The sequence below is a fragment of the Marmota flaviventris genome, chromosome 17 (assembly GCF_047511675.1).
Source record: "Marmota flaviventris isolate mMarFla1 chromosome 17, mMarFla1.hap1, whole genome shotgun sequence".
Classification (NCBI taxonomy): domain Eukaryota; kingdom Metazoa; phylum Chordata; class Mammalia; order Rodentia; family Sciuridae; genus Marmota; species Marmota flaviventris.
Window position 1 is genome coordinate 60,675,275 of NC_092514.1, and position 19,067 is coordinate 60,694,341.

Genomic DNA, 19,067 nt, shown 5'->3' on the forward strand with positions numbered 1-19,067 from the left:
CACCAAGATAAAAGCCTTATTCAATAAGTAAATATTTATTGAGCACTTACTACATGCTGGGCTGTATTCAAAGTGATAGAGATACACCAGTATAGACAACACGGATATCCCTGTCTTCAGGAACATATGCAAACATAACTGAAGAATAAATTGTTAGAAATGGAATTGTTGGAGTAAAGGGCAAGTGCATTTAACATTTTTTTTTTTTGGTTGTTGACATTTCCTAATCGACATACAAAGAGTTCATTATAGTGTTATAGTTTATTTTGCACCTGGATGTCTGTTTCCCTATTAGTGCTTTTGATGGTACCAGGGGTGCTCTACCACTGAGCCACATCCCCAGGCCTTTTTAGTTTTTGAGACAGGGTCTTGTTGGGTTGCCCAGGCTGGCCTCAAACTTGCCATCCTCCTAGCTGGGATTACAGGCATACAGCACAAGCCCTCAGCAGTGTATCCTTCCAACCAGAGGGATAATTGAATCACAGATGATTACTCCTAACTGTTGTCTTCTAGTTTTGTCCACAAAGACCAGTTGCTGTTCCCCAAGGCTAGAATTGGACTACCTTCATAGGATACACACACACACACACACACACACTCACGAAAGGAGAGGTGGTCCTTAATAGAGATTTACCCTATTTGGATCTGAAGATATAGTTCAGTGGTAGAGCACTTGCCTAGCAGGCATAAGGCCCTGAGTTCAGTCCCCAACACCACCAAAACCAAAACACTGTTTGCACTGTTTGGGGAGGTTCTTTGTAGGGCTGGAGCTCAATCCTGGTAGAGCTAGAAGACCCTTCAGGACTTCTCCCCCATTTTAGGAGCAAGAGAGTGGAGCAAGTGAGGAGGAATGCCAGGGAAGGAATCAATAAGTGACATTATCAGGTAACCCTCAGTTCAGGCATAGATACTAAGTTCAGCCACTCCACTCCTGAATTCAAAGGAATTGGGGAGAAGGGGGACTTGGGGAAGATTTATCAATAAAAGTGTGGCAACATTGTTGCAGAGTGCATAAGACCTGGGGTGCTTGGCAGGGGCATGCATACTGACTGGGCAGACCTCATCACCTGAGCTGGTCAGGGGATGATTGTGGCTTTCTTCCTGGAGCTAGACAGTTGTTAGGGTCAGTGAGCAGCCCTGAACACCTACAGGTGCAGGAAAAGAAGCTCCAGAATTTTGGAGCAGCGAATATGTCCTGATTTCCAGGACTGTCTAATTTCAGATTTTCTGCCCTGCAAGTTCCCCAGCACCGGTCAGACTGGGTGTTCCAGTTTCTGCTTCAGAAAACATGGTCTGTCTCTCTCACAGGTAACGGAGAAGGGAGATGGCAGTTTATTACTTCCAGTGTTTAAGTGTGGGGTTGGGTGGGAACCAGAGACAGGCAGAGATGGCCCCAGCCCTGTGTCAGAATCTCCCGTTAAATCCTCAGCTCGGCCCAGATCCGCGCTAAGAGAGCTGGTGAAAGCGACGGAAGGCATTCTGACTTTCACCTTTTATTTTCACATTGAGACCTACTTGTTCACACCTAGGGCCGTCGGATCTGTTAGCCTGGCTCCATGCCTCGCCCCACCCGCTCAATGAAGTGGATCCAAGCTGGAGCGAGGCGCCACGTGCGAGGGGAACGCAGCCTGCCGTGGCTGCTTGTAAGACCCTGGGTTCGGTGTGGTCCATTATAGGTGGCTGGGATGAGGAAGACACTTTCTCGCAGAGAGGTAACGCCACCTCCCGAAAGAAGGGCTACGGCTATTTGAGCCAATAACTCCCGCCCTCAACTACCCGACCCGAGCGGCTGTCTGCCCAGCCCCTGAAACGATCAGGCCACGGCCCCCAGCCGCGTACGTTCGGCTCTGCTCGTAGTCCGGCCCATCTCCCCACCCGAGGCCCCGCCTCCGTCTCCGCCCCGGTCCCGCCAGCTCCTGGGAGGCGGTGCCCGGCGGCCGCCTGGGGCGGAGAAGTTTGTAGGACTACAAGTCCCAGAAGCCTCTGGATCCTGCCCCAGGGGCGGGGCCACCAAGGCAGCGAATTGGGAGGAGCCCTGGCGCTCAGGCTAGGGAACGCGTGTGGCCAATCGCGGGGCCGCTCCCGCCGTGAGCCGATGGGGGCGGGGAGAAGCCCGCCTGGGCCGGGACAAAAGCCGGATCCCGGGCGGCTACCGGCGGCTGGAGCGCTCGGGGTAGTGGGGTGAGCCTGGGCCTGTGGAGGGAGCGCCCCGCTCGGACTTTCGCGGAGAGGTGAGTGCAGCGGCGGTTTTTGCCGGCGAGACCACCACTCCCCCGAGAGCTTCCTGATTCCCTCCCCCAACCCGGAACCGCCTCCCCCGACACTGGCTTGGTGCTCACGTGCCCTCCCTGCACCTGCTTGGAAGTTTTGGGGGGCTTAGCTTTAGGTTAGCCTTCGTTCGGGACCCCGGCTGGTGACCTCGTGTCGGCCCTCCCCCCTCGATTCCAGTTCCTGGGAGTTTGCACAGGGCTTGCCGCCGACCTTGCTTCTTTTCCCTTCCCTCCACGCCTTTGCCGCGTTCTGGCGCCCCTCTGCTCCACCCGGCGGCAGCTATGGAGCCTCCTCCGGCTTTTTAGGGCCAACTTTTGCCCCCATCCGTGTCCCTCACCGGATGCCGGAGCGGGAAGTAGAAAAAGCGGTGGCGACTCGACCCGCTCAGACCCCTCGCAAGCTAGACTCAGGCCTGTTCTCTCAGTTCTGTGGAGAATTGATTACGCTCCACGCCGAAGTGGAGGGAGCGGGCCGGGCCACGCGGGCCGGGGTGATCCAGGGCGCCCGAGGCCTTGCCGCGCCTCGAGGAAGTGCTGGAAGAGCACGCCTTGCTCTTGGAGCCGCAGTCGGGCCCAGCCCCTAAACGACAGATGGCGGGGGTGGGGGTGTCATTGCTTCTCCCCACCCCTGATCTGTCCCGGAGTCTGGACTAGAAGAGGCAAGGTCCTGGGGGTGGCGGGCGGAGGATGCTGCCGCCTCCCTCCTGTCCAGCCTGGCAGAGGGCCAGCCCCAGCTCCTGCTGACATCTCCAGCCTTGGCAGTACCAAGGAGTTCTGCCATTAGGGGGTCGATAGGGGTCTGCCTGAGAAGAGGATTTTGGAAGGGGTAGAAAGGAGGAGTGCATAATACAGTTTGGTCTGCCAATTCATTTCACCTCTTGTCTCTACTCTTTTAACTTTGCTGTGTCTCACACTGCTCAGCTCCTAGGATTTCTGAAATGTTGGGTGAGGAAGAGCTGGTAGATTCCAGCTGCCCAGAGGGGTAATTTTCACCTCTTAGCTTCCTGAACATCTTGATGGGTGTTGAAACTGGTCTCCATCCCCATTTTGCTACTATGCTTGGCTGCAACAGGGAATACTCAAAAAGAATTCTGCCCCTTTCCTTTACTCCAGGAATTGCCTATCCTCTCAAAAACAAACAAGCAAACAAACAAAAACTTTATGCCTTTCCCAGAGAGAGATCCTGTGTAGCATCCCCAGTGATTTTTTTTCTCTGCTGGCTGTGTCCCAGAGATACCTTCCTGGGGAACAGGCTCCTTTCATTCAGCCTTCGCTGCGGGTAGCCTCTGCTCATAGCTGCTGTGAGTCACTGTGTCTGCAGAAAATACCCCATTCAGCTTATAAGGTCCCTCTCTTAGAATGTATATGTGTGAGTTTTCAGTTTGTTTGTTTCTTTTCTCCCAAATAGTTTATACATTTACCTGTTACTAGGATAGTTCCTGGGGTATAAGGTCTGCCCTGAAACCATTTATCGCAAGTTTGACAGCACATTCAGCTACTGGGAGAAGCGGCCTTAGATTTTTTTGGGGGGTTCCCCATACTCAGATTGGTATACACTTTGTCCCATTGACACTAGGAGCAAAAGTTCTTAACTGATGATTGGTCTGGAGGCCATCAAGCCATAGTCACAGGTGAGCACCTTAAAATAATATGCACAGTTGGGTTTATGCATCCTTTTTTGGACTTTCTTCAGATTATCAAAGAGCATGAGACCTCAAAGCTTAAGAGCCACTGCCAGCTGGGTGCAGTGGTGCATGCCTTTAATCCCAGGGACGGGGATTTAGGCAGGCAGGACTACAAATTGAAGGCCAGTCTGAGCAATTTAGCAAGACCCTGTCTCAAAAAAAGGGATAAGGATATATAGTTCAGTGGTAGTAACACCACTGAGCAAATGATGGTTTGATTTCTCTCCAAGTCCCCTCTCTGGGTTTGTGAGCCAGTTGCCCCTCACCCAACATTAGTGAATATGCAGAGACCAGACTCCTTCTATCCCTTGTCCTTTCCACAGTTGGTTTTTGTGTCTGCTCTGGGAGTGCCAGACTTGGTGGCTGTTGTACTTCACTCTTTTGGAGAGGCTTGGCTGGGGTTTTCTTTGGAGTTTGTGATCACTCTTGCAGGCGTCTGCACTGCTGAAGGTGGTCTCCTGCTGCCCACTACTCTTTCTGCTTGATTTGCCTTGGACTACACTCTGTTTGGGAGAGGAAGGGGGTGTACCCATTTGATTTCAGGACCAGTTTTTCTGGTCTGAGTCAAGAAGGTTGGGAAATGGAGCTGAAGTGGGTGGGGGTGGAAAACATGGGGCAGTGGGACTGGTTGGGGTGTCTCCTTCAGAACCTCACTGAGAAGGAATCACAAGCCATTGCAGGGGCAAGATCAGAATCGGGAAGGTCTCTGAGCCCCTTCCCAGCTACCAGACTTTGGGCCTGACACCAAACTGAATACCCGTGTTGCGCTCAGCTGGAGGCTAGCTGGGAGCAGAGGGAGATAGCCAAGCTAGGGTTAGAATCTAAAGCCCCACCGATCTCTTGGCCATTTTGGGGTTGCCCTGGAGTTCTGGTCTTCCCTGACCTAGGAAGGGAGACCAACTTCCTGGATGGGTAAACTTGCCAGCTCCTTAACTCCGCCATCCTTTATTTGTTCTTGACTTTCTTCTCCCCTAGCTAATTCAACTACTTCCATTCTGGGCTGTTGTGGGAGTCAGGAGTGACTTGTCCTGATCTGGCCAAGCTCTTGGAGTGTATGATTTGATTGATTCCCTTTCCCATCTCCTTCTCGCCCCAAGTAACTCTTTTGAGTTATCCAAAGGAAAATGGGTGTGTCTGGTAGGATGTTGGGGGGGGCAGTCAGGGAATTTTTATCACAGACCCTCCTCTGAAGCCATGGAACAAATACACAGGTCTTGTCTTTGGAGAAGCTCTTTCATCTTGGGCCACTGGATTTTTCTGGGCACCTAGCTATAGAAGCATTTGGGTTTGAGTTAGGTTTATTAGTTGGGCTTCTTGGGAAAATTCTCTTAACCCATCTGTGCTTTTATTCCTCATCTAAGAAATGAGGTTATGCTCTCAGTGTACACTGAGGCTCCTGTAAGGTGAGTTCCTCCCTGTTCCCCTCCTTCTTGCCTTCCTTCTTCCCTTCAGTGTTTGGGACGGAGTCCAAGGCGCTTGCCACTCTACCACTGATTTACACCCTTAGTCCCTAAGATGAGTGTCTTTACACATTGAAGATCCATGGATGGTTTCTGCCTCTTTCCTGCTCTGGCTCAGTTGGAAGTGACTAGTACAGGGTGGTCCCCAGAGAGGCCTCTGTTTTGCTTAGTGGGTTTTGCTCTAAATTAGCCACTGGATGACTCAGTGGGGTGGGTGGGATGTACTGAAGGTCACAGTTCCCCGCCCTGTGTGTGCTCTGCACTCAGGGGTGGGGTGGGAGTTCAGTTTCTTAGGCTTTCTGCTCCCACTCCCACCTCCCCAACCAGGGCCTTGGGAGTATGATTCTACTTGAAGTTAAATAAACTTGCTGGCCTGGGGGCCTGGTGGTGTGTATGGGTGAGTTGGGGGGGGGGGAGATGAGAACTGTAGGGAGAGCTAGGTCAGCCTCTCACACGATTCCAGCTGTGCTCCTTAGTCCAGATACCCAGAGGGTGAGTTTCAGCACTGCCTTCCACCTTGGGTGGGACCAGCTCTTAGATTTGCATTAAACCCCTACTATTCCTGGCTTCCCCTTGAGATGCCCTTTGCTCCAGGATGAATGTGGCTGTGGCTGAGCTGGTTTGGCCTAGAGGCAGTAGAGCAAGGTTGAGGGCAGGGGCATTGTGGATTTTCATTTCGCTTCACCATTTTCCATCACCCATCATTTTCAGGTCCTCTGCTGGAGAAGCCACCATTTGAGCTCTCCCTCCCTCCTGTTAGGGCAGCCCTTTTCCTCCTTCTTAAGAAAAGCCAAGGTTTAGTTTTATTGGTGGGACAATTGAAAGTGGGTTTGTTCTGCTGGAGTAGATGGTACCTCTACTTTCTTATCTCCACTAACCTGCTCTTCTCACCCTGACAGGTAAAGCAGGTCCCTCTCCAGCCATGTCTGCCAAGGCGATTTCCGAGCAGACAGGCAAGGAACTCCTTTACAAGTACATCTGCACCACCTCAGCCATCCAGAACCGGTTCAAGTACGCCAGGGTCACCCCTGATACAGACTGGGCCCGCCTGCTGCAGGACCACCCCTGGCTGCTCAGCCAGGTGAGCCCTGTTTCCACACTGAACCCTTCTTCCAGGCCCCCAGTCTGGGAGGAGAAAGCGATTGATTTGTGGGAGATGTCCCAAAGGGGTCATAGATTGCTGATTGCTTGCATCATATCTGTAGGGGGCTCAGCAGAGTCTTGATTTTGCTCTGAGCCCTGTATATTGAGGTACCCTGGCATGGGCTTGGAACTAGACAAACTGGTGTTTAAATCCCAGCTCTTTGTGAGATTTATTATATTTTGTCCTGTGGCAGTCCATTTCACATCTCTGAATTTCAGGTTCTCCCTCTGTCAAATAGGGATAACACTCTGGGATATAAGGATTAGCAGCAGCGTCCAGAAAGCATTTAGTGTGCTGCCTGGCTTTTGGTAGATGCTTGGTAAAAAGTAGTTATATGTTATTCTTTCCTCCAAGTGGAGCATATTAGTAATGTGTCAGGGTAATTAGGAAGTGTGACCTTGTACTTTGAGAAGAATAGCTGAGAGGACCCTGGGGTTCAGTCTTAAATACAAGCTCCTGTCTTTGACCATCATTGAGAAGGCTTTGGGAAGCTCTTAGACTTCTTTGGCAGGCCCTAGAGAACAAGACTAGGACCCATGGTGCGTGTTTCCTTCCTCTGTGAAGCAGCTCAGGGGTAGCAAGTTTCCTAGCACCTGAGCTAGGTGCCGCCTGTTTGACTTTATAGTAGACAGGAGTGGTTTGACCAGATTACCTCAAGGGTAAGGACCTTGTCACACCAGGACTCTGCCAAGTCCATGTTCTGAGGAGTTTGCAGTTGAATCAAGAAGCTCATACATCCATGGGGAGGGCAGAGAATCACTCATTCAGCAGGTATTTACTGAGCACATACTCTACTAGGCTCAATCCTAGGTATGGATGGTTCTAGACTCCTGGTCATCAAAAAAGATTAGCCCAGTGTGTTAATGCATGTCTATAATCCCAGTGGCTCAGGAGGCTGAGGCAGGAGGATCTTGAGTTTAAAGCCAGCTTTAGCAGCTTAGTAAGGCCCTAAGCAACTTAGTGAGACCCTGTCTGTAAATAAAATACAAAGAGGGCTGGGCATGTGGCTCCTTGGTTAAGTGTCCCTAGGTTCAATCCCTAGTACTTAAAAGAGGGAGAGAGGGAGAGAAAAGAGTGTGTGCTTAGGCTGGGGTAGGTGAGGGAAGCTGACCCTGATAGACGAAAAAGTAAACTTTTGGAGTGTAATGAATTAGAAGTCACCCAGATTGTCCTGTGCTTTGAGTCCCTAAACTGTTAACTTCCTATGCTGAATGCCACTCCTCTCTTTCCAGAGCTTGGTAGTCAAGCCAGACCAGCTGATCAAACGACGTGGAAAGCTTGGCCTAGTTGGGGTTAACCTCACTCTGGATGGAGTGAAGTCTTGGCTAAAGCCACGACTGGGACATGAGGCCACGGTGAGTCCAGGTGTAGGGCCAGGGTGGAAGAGCTGTGGTAATAGAAGCAACACGATCACATCCAGATCAGCCACTATGGCTTACCTCTACAGCCAGTTGAGGCAGCCAGGGGAGGTGGGGGTTTGTGGCGCTGCCCTGCCCTGGAGCCTTGGGCAGCAGGGCCGATCTTGGTGCTTGTTTCTAACTTCCTATAGGGGAATCTAAACTCCTTTTGTTACTGATTCAGACAAGATGTACTGCGAAGATAGAATTGGAGAGCTGTTGGAATTGGTCTGTTTCTTTAACAGTGATCACGAAATAAGAATTTTGAGACCCATTCTGGGAACTGCTTTTTTTCCAGTTTTCAAAGGGGTTATGGTAACTGCTTGTGATGACATGCTTTCCAAAAAGGATAGATGATACGATGAAAATGGGAGATGCAGAATCATTTAGGCAGAGAGATGTACTGGGCCAAAACTCTTCGATGAGACAGTTAATAATGCTGAAAGAGTAAATTTAATTCTTCTCCCAGATCAGTGATTAATTTCAACAAGTGTAGAAGAGAGAGCTAGAGTGAAATATGGTTTAAGAAGGTGAAGGGGTACTCAGTAGTAAGTGTGTTTCATCCTGCTCTTCAAGGGATTGGACAACTAAGGGAGGGTATGGGACTGAGGCTTGGCTTAGCCTGGGAATGCTGCTGCACCTGGCTTTGCACACACTTCTGAAGGGCTTGATAATCATCTGGGGTAAGTGTGGACCAGGGATGAGCTTTTCTTCCTTGGGCGGAAATAGGAAGCAAGGTAGCAATGGAGATGTTTTCTTTATTGGGCTTCCTCAAAGTAGCTCTTAATGTTAAACTTCAATTTCTGACACTCATGGGTAAAGAGGGATCCTTGAAGCTGCACATGGCCTGGCGACAAAAACATCCGATCTTTGAGTTCCCAGGCCTCTGGGGAGAAGATGATGGGGCTTATGGTTGAACAGTGTCCTCACGGAGCATGTCAAGCTCCCTTCTCCTCAGCTGGCTGTTGGGAGGGGGATATTGGGGACATCTGAGCTGGCAGCAGCATCGCACCCGGCAGGAGCGGCTCATTACCTCTGATGGATCACTGTCTGGTCCCTGACTCAGCAATGACGCACAGGCCGGGTGGGGAGTTCAGGACATACTGGGATGAACACTGTCTCGCCTTGACTGCCGCCAGGGACTCACTTAGACTGATTAGCTCTGCAGGCCTGTTGCCCTCAGTAAAATCTGTGGAGAAGTTTTCCCCATCAAGCTCTGGCTCTTCTCTTCCCAGCTGGGCCTCATGTCCTCGGGCTGTGTCATTGTGCCTACAAGGCATACAAAGCAGAATACTCATCCCCGTCCTTCACACCTGCCTATCTCTCTGCTTGAGCTCTGGGATGGCCTTGATTTGTCTGAGCTATTTAATTTGTGGTGTGGTAGGGCAGGAGATGAGGTCTGATTTCTGCCTTTTGGGACGGGGCAACATTGAACTGACAGAGGAGGTAGAAAGCAAACTTGCAAGGTCAATGTGTGTCCAGGTGCAGCTGGGCTGGGACAAGGGGGTTAAAGAGATATCTCAAGGGCTTCTTGAACTTGGGAACCTGTGACCCCTTGCCCTGGCTTCTGGAAAAAATCTCCTTTCTGGGTGTCATGGTTACAGTGCTTGGACTTGATCTCCTCCTTCCCTGGGGAGCAAGGTGTGCTGTCCCTCTAAGCTTCATCTCCCTCAATTTCTCCATAGGTTGGCAAGGCCAGAGGCTTCCTCAAGAACTTTCTGATTGAACCCTTTGTCCCACACAGTCAGGTATGTGAGGCAGCTCCAAACTGGTTCATTCCATCTTAAGGTATTTGTCTACCTTAAAGTAATGAAAGGAGAGGTAAAACCGATGGAGAAAAGCCAACGGGACCAGGGGTACTGGAGCTGAACTGTGGGTGGGAGGGTACTACAGACCTGAGTCTGAGCAGGAAGTTCAGAAGAGGCTTAGTTGCAGCAGGGCAGAGTTAGGGCAGATAATGAGGGACATAAAGGCAGGTCTGCTTCCCCTAGATGGAGTCTCCTTGGTTCATCCAGGGAGGTAGTAGCCTCTGCTCTCCTCCTTGTCCCCAAAGGAGAATGAATAGGTCTTCTCTGGATGAATATTTTCTGCTGGGTTTAGAAAAGAGTTCAACTCTGCCTCAACCACTTTATGTTGTCTTTATTTACAAGGTGGAGGAGTTTTATGTCTGCATCTATGCAACCCGCGAAGGGGACTATGTCCTGTTCCATCATGAGGGGGGAGTGGACGTGGGTGATGTGGATGCCAAAGCCCAGAAGCTCCTTGTTGGTGTGGATGAGAGGCTGAATCCTGAGGATATCAAGAAACACCTGTTGGTCCATGCCCCTGAAGACAAAAAAGAGTTGAGTCACGGGGATGGTAGGGAGGTGGCAGTGGGGATGGGGAGACTGATGGGACCAGAGGAAGCAGAGTGGGCCTGTCTGTCTGGCTGGGAGCAGGTGGTAGGCATAGCCCTTGTCTTGAGGAAGAGCGCCACGTGTGGGGGTGGAGTGCTGCCCAAGTCACGCTGCACTATGCTGTCAGCATCCCTCACCTCCCTGCCCCTGTCTGTCTGGCGCCTCCTCCCCCAGCTCCACGTCTGACAGCTCCTTTCCACCTCAGTGGCTGAAGAGTGACATCCAGGGAGCAGGGTTTGCAGAGGAGAGCTAGGGGTCGGCAGGGCAGGTGTCAGGAAGTAGGGCTGTCAGTGTTAGTGAGAGATTGTTGTGGAGATTGGGGCAAGGGCCTGCTGAGTCTGCCCCTTGATAGTTTGACTGTCCCTCTCTCCCTCTCCCCTCTAGAATTCTGGCCAGTTTCATCTCTGGCCTCTTCAATTTCTACGAGGACCTGTACTTCACCTACCTGGAGATCAATCCTCTTGGTAACAGACACTGCTTGGGTGGGGTGGGGCAAGGGTCAGTTATAACTGGGTCCCAGTGCCTATAAAAAGTCTGGCCTTAGTGTTCAAAGAGCAAGACCCCTGCTTTCCAGAGGGCTGTAAGCAACTGGTGTGCAGATGGGGAGAGATTTTCAAGCTCATTTGGGGCCAACTACTGTTTCTGAGCTCTCAGAAAACCGATCATTCCTCTTTTAGCCGATTCCAACTTCTTCCTTTGGCCTTAATTTGTTCTCTGATGGGGAAGTCCTGGTTCTGATCTGACTGTGCTGGGTTGCTTTTCCTGCCAGTGGGTTAGGCTTCCTAGGCCCTTGTAGGACCCTCAGGCCCTTTTTTCCTTGGTGTACTTGGAGGCTCCACCTCTCTCTCTGGGAGTTGGTCAATCATTGACCCCAGCACTGGGAAGAGCTTGCTGCAGGCCTTTCTGGCTGTGAAGGAGACAGGTGGTGTGGGAGAGTGGTGTGGGCTCTTTCTGGCCAGGTCCTCCCAGGGCAAAGTCCAGGAGGCTGAAAAATTAAATCAGATTCCAGCTGAGGATGCAGTCCCTCTAATGGGCCAGATGGTCTTGTGCTAACTTAATTAGCTAAATGGCCCTAGGGGGGAAGGAAGATGGATGTTCAGTAAGGCAGCAGTAAGTGAATTGTGCTGATTGGGGACTCAGTGTACCCATGACTTCCCACTCCACCTCACATTGAGGCTTCCTCCTAGCAGGACCCCATGAATCCCAGAGCTACACACCTGGGCTGGTATTCTAACAATAATGCATTTTGAACACATTTTCAGTTTTCATTCCTAAATTTTTAAATTTATTTATGTATTTTTTTGGTGCTTTGGATGGAATCTAGGACCTGGTGCATGCTAAGCAAATGCTTTACTGCTGAGCTATACCCTTTCCACTTTTTTTTTTTTTTTTTTTTAATGGCAGGGCCATGGGGGTGGAGGCAAAAGGTTAAATATTTAAAGCAGGGAGTATAGCATGTTATAAAGATGTCTAAAAATTACCATGGCAATGAGTACAGACCTCCCTGTCCCAATACCAAAAGGCCAGGGACTAGGAACTGGTCTTGGAGAACTTGTCTTTCCTTTAATAGGAGAAAGCTGAGTCTCCAGGTGATTAGGGAGTTCCCAGGCCTTTGAGGGACCCCATAGGGGTTGTTTGGGAGACTCTGGTGGAAGAGTTTGGACCAGAGTTGGTATCTGATTCCCTCTCCTTTTCTTGCAGTGGTGACCAAGGATGGTGTCTATGTCCTTGACTTGGCAGCCAAGGTGGATGCCACTGCCGACTACATCTGCAAAGTGAAATGGGGTGATATAGAGTTTCCTCCCCCCTTCGGACGCGAGGCATATCCAGAGGTGAGGCGGGTTTGAAGAGGAGATGGAGGGTTATGGGGTCAAGGAGCAAGTGACTAATCTCAGCCGAGCATTGGGCCCCATCCTGGGCTGTGTATTTGGCAGGAAAAGGAAGATCGAGAACCATTTAATTTTCTTAAAATCCCAGGGGGGTGGGGGTGGGGGTGGGAGTCCGCCAAGCCTCTGAATCCCAGCCAGAAATCCTTTTAGACTTCATTCTCAATCAACCTCCCTGGGCTCTTAACTTGATTTGCTGCTTCTCTTTAATTCCAAGTGGCTCCCCCTGATCCCATCAGGAAGGGAAAGTAGTTCTCGCACCACTCTAGCTGAGAATTTTAATTGCTGTCTCCCACCCCATGCTCTGAGTCCTCCCAGCAGGGTCAGGTCTTCTGAAGCCACACAGGCTGGGCTGGAAGGAGAGGTAGGGCTGGGAGGGCAGGAGAGGCCCGTGTACCAAGCAGGCACATGCACGTAGGGGTTGTGGTAAAAACGAAGTGACAAAGTAAAGTTCTGGAGTTGGGAAGTTTGTCTCCAGGTGGTGACTGTGGCTGTGGGTGGTTTTGGTATTTGAAGATACCAACGTTTTCACGTGTGTGTCTCTCACAATCCCTTCTTCCCCTTCCCCATTGAGGTGATTGACCTCTTCATATATCTCCAGGGAAAGGGGAGTGGTCCTGGAATCTCTGACCTTGTGAAGGGGACACCCCAACGATCCTCCTTTTCCTCTCTGGTCCCCAGGAAGCCTACATTGCAGACTTGGATGCCAAAAGTGGGGCGAGCCTGAAGCTGACCTTGCTGAACCCCAAAGGGAGGATCTGGACCATGGTGGCTGGAGGTGGCGCCTCTGTTGTTTACAGGTGACAGGAGGGGGTTACTGATGACATGTCAGCCTGGTGTACCTGGTACCCACTCCTGGGTCACCTGTAGGTCTCTGGTTTCTCACCTTTTGTGAGCCAGGAACTCACAGGGCAGATAAACACAGTGATATCTCAAGAGCTTTGAGAGGCTCTGGTGAAGGCTCCTCTGTACAGTGTCTCCTCTAACCTAATTTGCTTCAGAATGATGTGTTTTCTTTTTTGGTACAGGAAATTGAACCCAGGTGTGCTTTGGTGCTTTACCATCAAGCCAAACCCCCAGCCTTTTTTATTTTTTATCTTGAGGCAGGGTCTTGCTAAGTTGCTGAGGCTAGCCTCAAACTTTCAAGCCTCCTGCCTCAGTCTCCCTAGTTGCTGGGATTACAGGCATGTGCCACCATGCCCGGCCTGTTTTTATAAGTTTTAATTCTTTTTTCAAAAAATATTTATTTTTTAGTTGTAGTTAGATACAATATCGTTAATTAATCTATTTTTATGTGGTGCTGAGGATCAAACCCAAGGCCTTGCCCATGCTAGGCAAGTGCTCTACCACTGAGCCACAACCCCAGCCCCGTAAGTTTTAATTATTAGGGTTAATGATATGTGCCCTATGCACAAATATAACCAATACAGAAAATGAATAAGCAAGTGAAAGTTGCCTGTCTCCCTACTAAGTCACCTTGTTGAACACGTTACTCTATGTCCTTGCAGCATTTTAATGCTGCAGTAAATATTTATACTTTTTTATTTTGTAGAAATATTGATATCATATTCTACATTCTTTTCAGTACTCAGCAATTTTTTCTCTAAAAAAGCAGATCTCTGTTCTTTCTAGAAGTGTGGTCTGCCACATCCCCTTCTGGCTGGTTGGTACCCTTTATCTGACTGCAACAGTCTTCTCCATTGGGCAGCCTGTTGGGGACTCCTGTGATGTGCAGTTTCTTTATCTTGGGCAGTTGCTTATTGTTTGTTGACCCACACTGCCTGCCCAGAACCCTGGTGCACCAGGGCTCAAAGTGCACTGCCCAGGAGACTCCTTCTGGAGCACAGCTGGCCTTTCAAGTGAGACTTGCGTGGGGGTTGGGGGTTGGTGTTGGTTCCACAGGCTGACTTCAGTGCTTCAGGGTGGGGACAATGTGTTCTCTCAGGCACTAGGCTACCTTCCTTTGCCCCAAGCCAGCATTGACTTCTGTGTCTCCCTGGCAGTGATACCATCTGTGACCTGGGGGGTGTCAATGAGCTGGCCAACTATGGAGAATACTCGGGTGCCCCAAGTGAGCAGCAGACCTATGACTATGCCAAGACCATCCTTTCCCTCATGACCCGTGAGAAACACCCAGATGGTAAGGCCTGGCTGTGCACATGTACACACCCCACCCATTCTCCTGGGATGACCCAGTGGGAACAGCTCTTTTTTTTTTCCTTTGTTTTTGTTCCAGGGATTGAACCCAGAGGCACTTAATCATTGAGCCACATCCCCACTCCTTTTTATTTTGAGACAGGGTCTCGCTAAGTTGTTTAAGGTTTTACTAAGTTGCTAAGTCTTGCTTTGAATTTGTGATCCATCTGCCTCAGCCTCCTGAGTTGCTGGGATTACAGGCTTGTGCCATCTCACCTGACATAAACTCAGTTCTTAGTGACCTTATGTATCACCTGGGTTGTGTGATTTCCAGTGTGCCTTTACCTATAGTTTTGGGATTATACATGCTCATTTCCCTTCCTTTAAATGAGAGAGGGAAGGACAAAGGGAGAGAGATGTTAACTTTTCCATCTCATCCGAGGTATCCAGAAGCCAAACTGGATTTCTGGGTGCCAACTAGGAATGATGTAGGAATTGTGGGTTTGAATGACCGTCACCACCCAGTAGTGAGGATAATGGAGAGTTGGGCAAAGAAGCCTGATTAGGCATAGGAGAGACCATCTTGCTTACTCCCTTATACAGTCTCACACAAGTGGGGACCTTTGCTCAGAGGAGCGAAAACTCCTTCAGTTGGATTTCTGGGACAATTATCAAGTCTACCTCTATAACCAATTTTTGTCTTTATTCCAAACCCAGGCAAGATCCTCATCATAGGAGGCAGCATTGCAAACTTCACCAATGTGGCCGCCACTTTCAAGGTAACCAGCTGTAGCATTTTCTGGGGAAAGCAAGGTTTGAGCCAGAGGCAGGTTCTCATGGGTTACTCAGTCCAGTTTAGGAACTCTTGCCCCAGGGTTGGTATATCTGTCTCTGTCTCTCTCTCTTTTTGTTTTGGAGATTAAAACCAATCCCAGGTCTTTGTGGGTACAGAAGACCCTAGAGGGATGGGCAAGTAGGTGACATTCAGTGGACCATAATTCTGTTTGAAGCATAGGGAAAAAGCAAATTTTTACTTTCCTGCTTTCTCAGGATCAGTTTGTGGGACTGGCATGATTGTCCTCATTTTTCATATCCTGTCTTGACTCTGGATTTTGTGCACCTTCTGGTTTTTTATCTCAGTCACTAGTGCCTTCTATAAAATGTTAGAATGAGTAAAGTATTTTGATGACTTGGATGGATGGACTCCTGCCCTGATCCAGCCAGGGTTCCACCAGCCTGGGTCCCTATTCATGAGTCAGGGCCATGACCACATGCTTTAACGCCAGGGATGGGGTTGTAGTTCAGTGGTGGAGCACGTGCCTAGCATTCGTGAGGCACTGGGTTCAAATCTCAGCACTGTATACAAACAAACAAACAAACAAATGAATAAATAAATAAAGGTCCATTGATAACTTAAGAAAATATGTCTCAAGAGTTATCCCTTTCAATGTAGTCAGCTCGGGAGGCTGTTTATTATTCTGTACTGTCGCTCAGTGGGGTTATGCAGAAACATCAAATACATTCATTTTTTTATGTTTTGAAAATAATAATAAATGTCAGCCTTGGGGGCTGGGGTTGGTAGCTCAGTGGTGGAACGTTTGCCTGGCATGTGGGAGGCATTGGGTTTTAGCCTCAGCACCACACAAAAATAAATAAATAAAATAAAGGTATTGTGTCCATCTACAACTTAAAAAAAAACAGCTTGGAAGTCTGAGCTCTTCAGAAGGGAGGGACCATGCTTCATCAGTCCTGCCTAAAACAGGGTCTCCCTAAGTAGACCTGATTCAGTGGACAAAGTGAATACAGGTGCATCTTGGTAGCCCTTTTTTTAACTTGGGATTAACCCCCTGCAGTAAAGGCAGCACTCTTGGTGAGGGTTGGTAGGTGTGGAGCAGGAACAGCATAGAGCTTTCTGTAAAATGCCACTGTTGGCAGAGATGAGACTCCAGCTCATAAACTTGCTCTCTGTCTGGAGAAATAGTATTGGATGTACTTAGAAATAGTATTGGATGTACTTTTCAGCTTATTATTTTCTCAGAATGGATGGAAATACATAGGAAGAGCTGTTCCCTAAGTAATTTAAGCTGCCTTGTCATTGAAGAAGACTCTATACCTTTCCTAGGACCCCAACACAGACACACACATACCCGCAATTGCAATGAGTGGTAAAATGACTTAGGACAAGAGAGACGATCAAGCCCTGCTGAATTTGGAGGCCTAGTGAATCAGGATTTCGAGGAGATTGGCTCTCAGCACCCCACAGATCCACCTCAGCAACATTACAAGTGGTCATGTGCTGGCCTTTGGGTTACACAGATCAGTAGCCATGTGTGTGATCCTTGACTACTAGTGCCTGCCGTGCTTCAGGGGAAGCAGCCCTTGTCATGTACACCTGGTACATTTGTTTATCATGGTTTTAGATACTTGGTTTGTGACTGCTTATTTTAGTTACATAACTTTCATTCCTTTGGGCTTCCAGGGCATTGTGAGAGCAATTCGAGATTACCAGGGTCCTCTGAAGGAGCACGAGGTCACAATCTTTGTCCGAAGAGGTGGCCCCAACTATCAGGAGGGCTTACGGGTGATGGGAGAAGTCGGTAAGATGGAGGACTTTTCTTTCCCTCTCAGCCTGAGGGTCTGTGGCCTGCCATTTTGGGATTGCTGCAAGAGAGTTGATCTTTGGGCTCTTTCATGCTCTCCCAATCCCTGTTCTTGATGTGTAACTTTCTTCTGCTTCCATTCTTAACCACCCCTGACAAGCTCCCTGTCTAAACTTGAGAATTGGCAGAAGAACATTGTCATTCAACTCTGTTTAAGAAATAGAGGGGCTGGGGATGTGGCTCAAGTGGTAGTGCGCTCGCCTAGCACGCGTGAGGCTCTGGGTTTGATTCTCAGCACCATATAAAAATAAAACAAAGACATTGTGTCCACCTTAAAAAAAAAAAAAAAAGAAAAGAAAGAAATAGAACCAGGCACAGTGATACATGCATGTAATCCTGGCTACTTCAGAGACAGGAGGTTCATGAGTTCAAGGGCAGCCAGAGCATCATATAAAGATCTTATTACAAACAAACAAACATGGAAGGACTTGCTATGACCCCAGGATAGTAGCCATGAGAGGGTTGAACAGAGAAACCGCACAATTTGACTTAGGTTTGACTGGGTTCTTTGTTGGGTGGGGAGTAGATAGAAGAGCAGCATTAGTAGAAGCAGGGAGACCACCTAAGAGGCTGTGGCCATGTTCCGTCATAGGAATGGTGCTGGGAGTGAGAGGTGGAGGGGTAGAGGAAGCAGGCTCAGGACCACTGGTTGCTGGTGTGTGGAGGAAAGAGGAGAGGGGTTGAGCAACTGGCATAATGGGAGAGAGTTGCCCCCAGTTGAGATGGGGAGGAAAGGAAGTGGGGGTGTGGTACCATGTTGATTTCCTTTCACCTTTTTGTGTTTTGAGTGACTCGTGGCTTCATAAAATCCTCTACTCAGAGCTTTCAAGAAGCTGGGGATCATGTCTCATCAGTCAGAACTAAAGTACGGTCTCCCTAAGTCAACCTGATTGAACCTAAAGCAAGTGAAATTGGGGACTAGCAGCTTTGGTCTTAAATGCCAATACTTTTGCTAAAAGCAGTTTTCTGTAGAGCAGGACTTCATGTGAAGTTCCAGAGTGAGACAGATAGAAAATGCTCTTGCTTGGTGAACTTACTCTCTAATGAAAGAGAAAATCTTTCCATTTCCACATTTTTCCAAATTTGGTGTCTGTGCCAAACACTAGCCCTCTCCCCCATGCTTAAATCACTGGGTACCAAGTGCTGGTTTCCAGTTACTTAACATGGAGTGCCTCCTCTGGACCAGGCACTAGGGCAGCACAGTGAATGTTACTAGGTTGCGCTCTCACAGTTGGAACATTAGACAGGTAAGCAACTGGATGAAGATTCTGTTAGGATTCTGTGGTGTGGAGATGGCCTTTGAGGCCAAGTGGCACTTGGGTTGACTGAGTGATGTGAGATCAGTTAGGCCAAGATCCTTGGCTTGGGGCTGGGGTTGTAGCTCAGTGGTAGAGTGCTTGCCTAGAACATGTGAGGCATTGGGCTCCATCCTCAGCACCACATAAAAATGTAAATAAGTAAAATAAAGGTATTACATCCATCTACAGTATAAAGATCCTTGACTCCATGTAGAGCCCTGAAGAACGAGCAGGGTATTTAGGACAGAGAGACCAGGCTAGGGAAGCAGGTGCCTGCCAGTGCTGGTGAGGAGGGTTGGGGAGCCAGCATATAAGCCAAGGCTAGAGGAATGCATGCTAACAGTACATTTGGTCATTTGAGTCTTGCCAGTAAAGCCATTTCTTCTTGTCAGCAGGTGATCTTTAGAAAGATTTGTTTAGTGGTGAGATTTTTATGGTTGATTTGTCCTGGATAATTGTTCTTGTACCAAAAGCGCCACACATTGAGCAGGGCAGTAAAGGGGCCTTTGAGGAGTCCCATGTACTTGGGCAATTACTCAAAGACTTGAATCATGGGTTCTTCTCCTTCCTGCACAGGGAAGACCACTGGGATCCCCATTCACGTCTTTGGCACAGAGACTCACATGACAGCCATCGTGGGCATGGCCCTAGGCCACCGGCCCATCCCCAATCAGCCACCCACAGCAGCCCACACTGCCAATTTTCTCCTCAATGCCAGTGGGAGCACGTCGGTAG

At 49.3% G+C, this 19,067-nt stretch overlaps 1 protein-coding gene across 2 annotated transcripts in view; it reads left to right on the top strand.

The window, feature by feature from the left end:
• The first annotated feature begins 2,123 nt into the window (after nucleotides 1-2,123).
• Acly (ATP citrate lyase) overlaps nucleotides 2,124-19,067 on the top strand; it is a 39,272-nt gene continuing 22,328 nt past the window's right edge. For both annotated transcript variants that reach the window (XM_027947071.2, XM_027947073.2), the window contains exons 1-12: nucleotides 2,124-2,231; nucleotides 6,315-6,496; nucleotides 7,792-7,914; nucleotides 9,642-9,704; nucleotides 10,107-10,297; nucleotides 10,737-10,816; nucleotides 12,054-12,184; nucleotides 12,920-13,038; nucleotides 14,242-14,378; nucleotides 15,092-15,153; nucleotides 16,854-16,971; nucleotides 18,909-19,063. In XM_027947071.2, coding sequence (XP_027802872.1) covers nucleotides 6,338-6,496; nucleotides 7,792-7,914; nucleotides 9,642-9,704; nucleotides 10,107-10,297; nucleotides 10,737-10,816; nucleotides 12,054-12,184; nucleotides 12,920-13,038; nucleotides 14,242-14,378; nucleotides 15,092-15,153; nucleotides 16,854-16,971; nucleotides 18,909-19,063 — 1,338 coding nt within the window. In that variant the 5' untranslated portion in view covers nucleotides 2,124-2,231; nucleotides 6,315-6,337. The remainder of the gene's footprint in view (nucleotides 2,232-6,314; nucleotides 6,497-7,791; nucleotides 7,915-9,641; nucleotides 9,705-10,106; nucleotides 10,298-10,736; nucleotides 10,817-12,053; nucleotides 12,185-12,919; nucleotides 13,039-14,241; nucleotides 14,379-15,091; nucleotides 15,154-16,853; nucleotides 16,972-18,908; nucleotides 19,064-19,067) is intronic.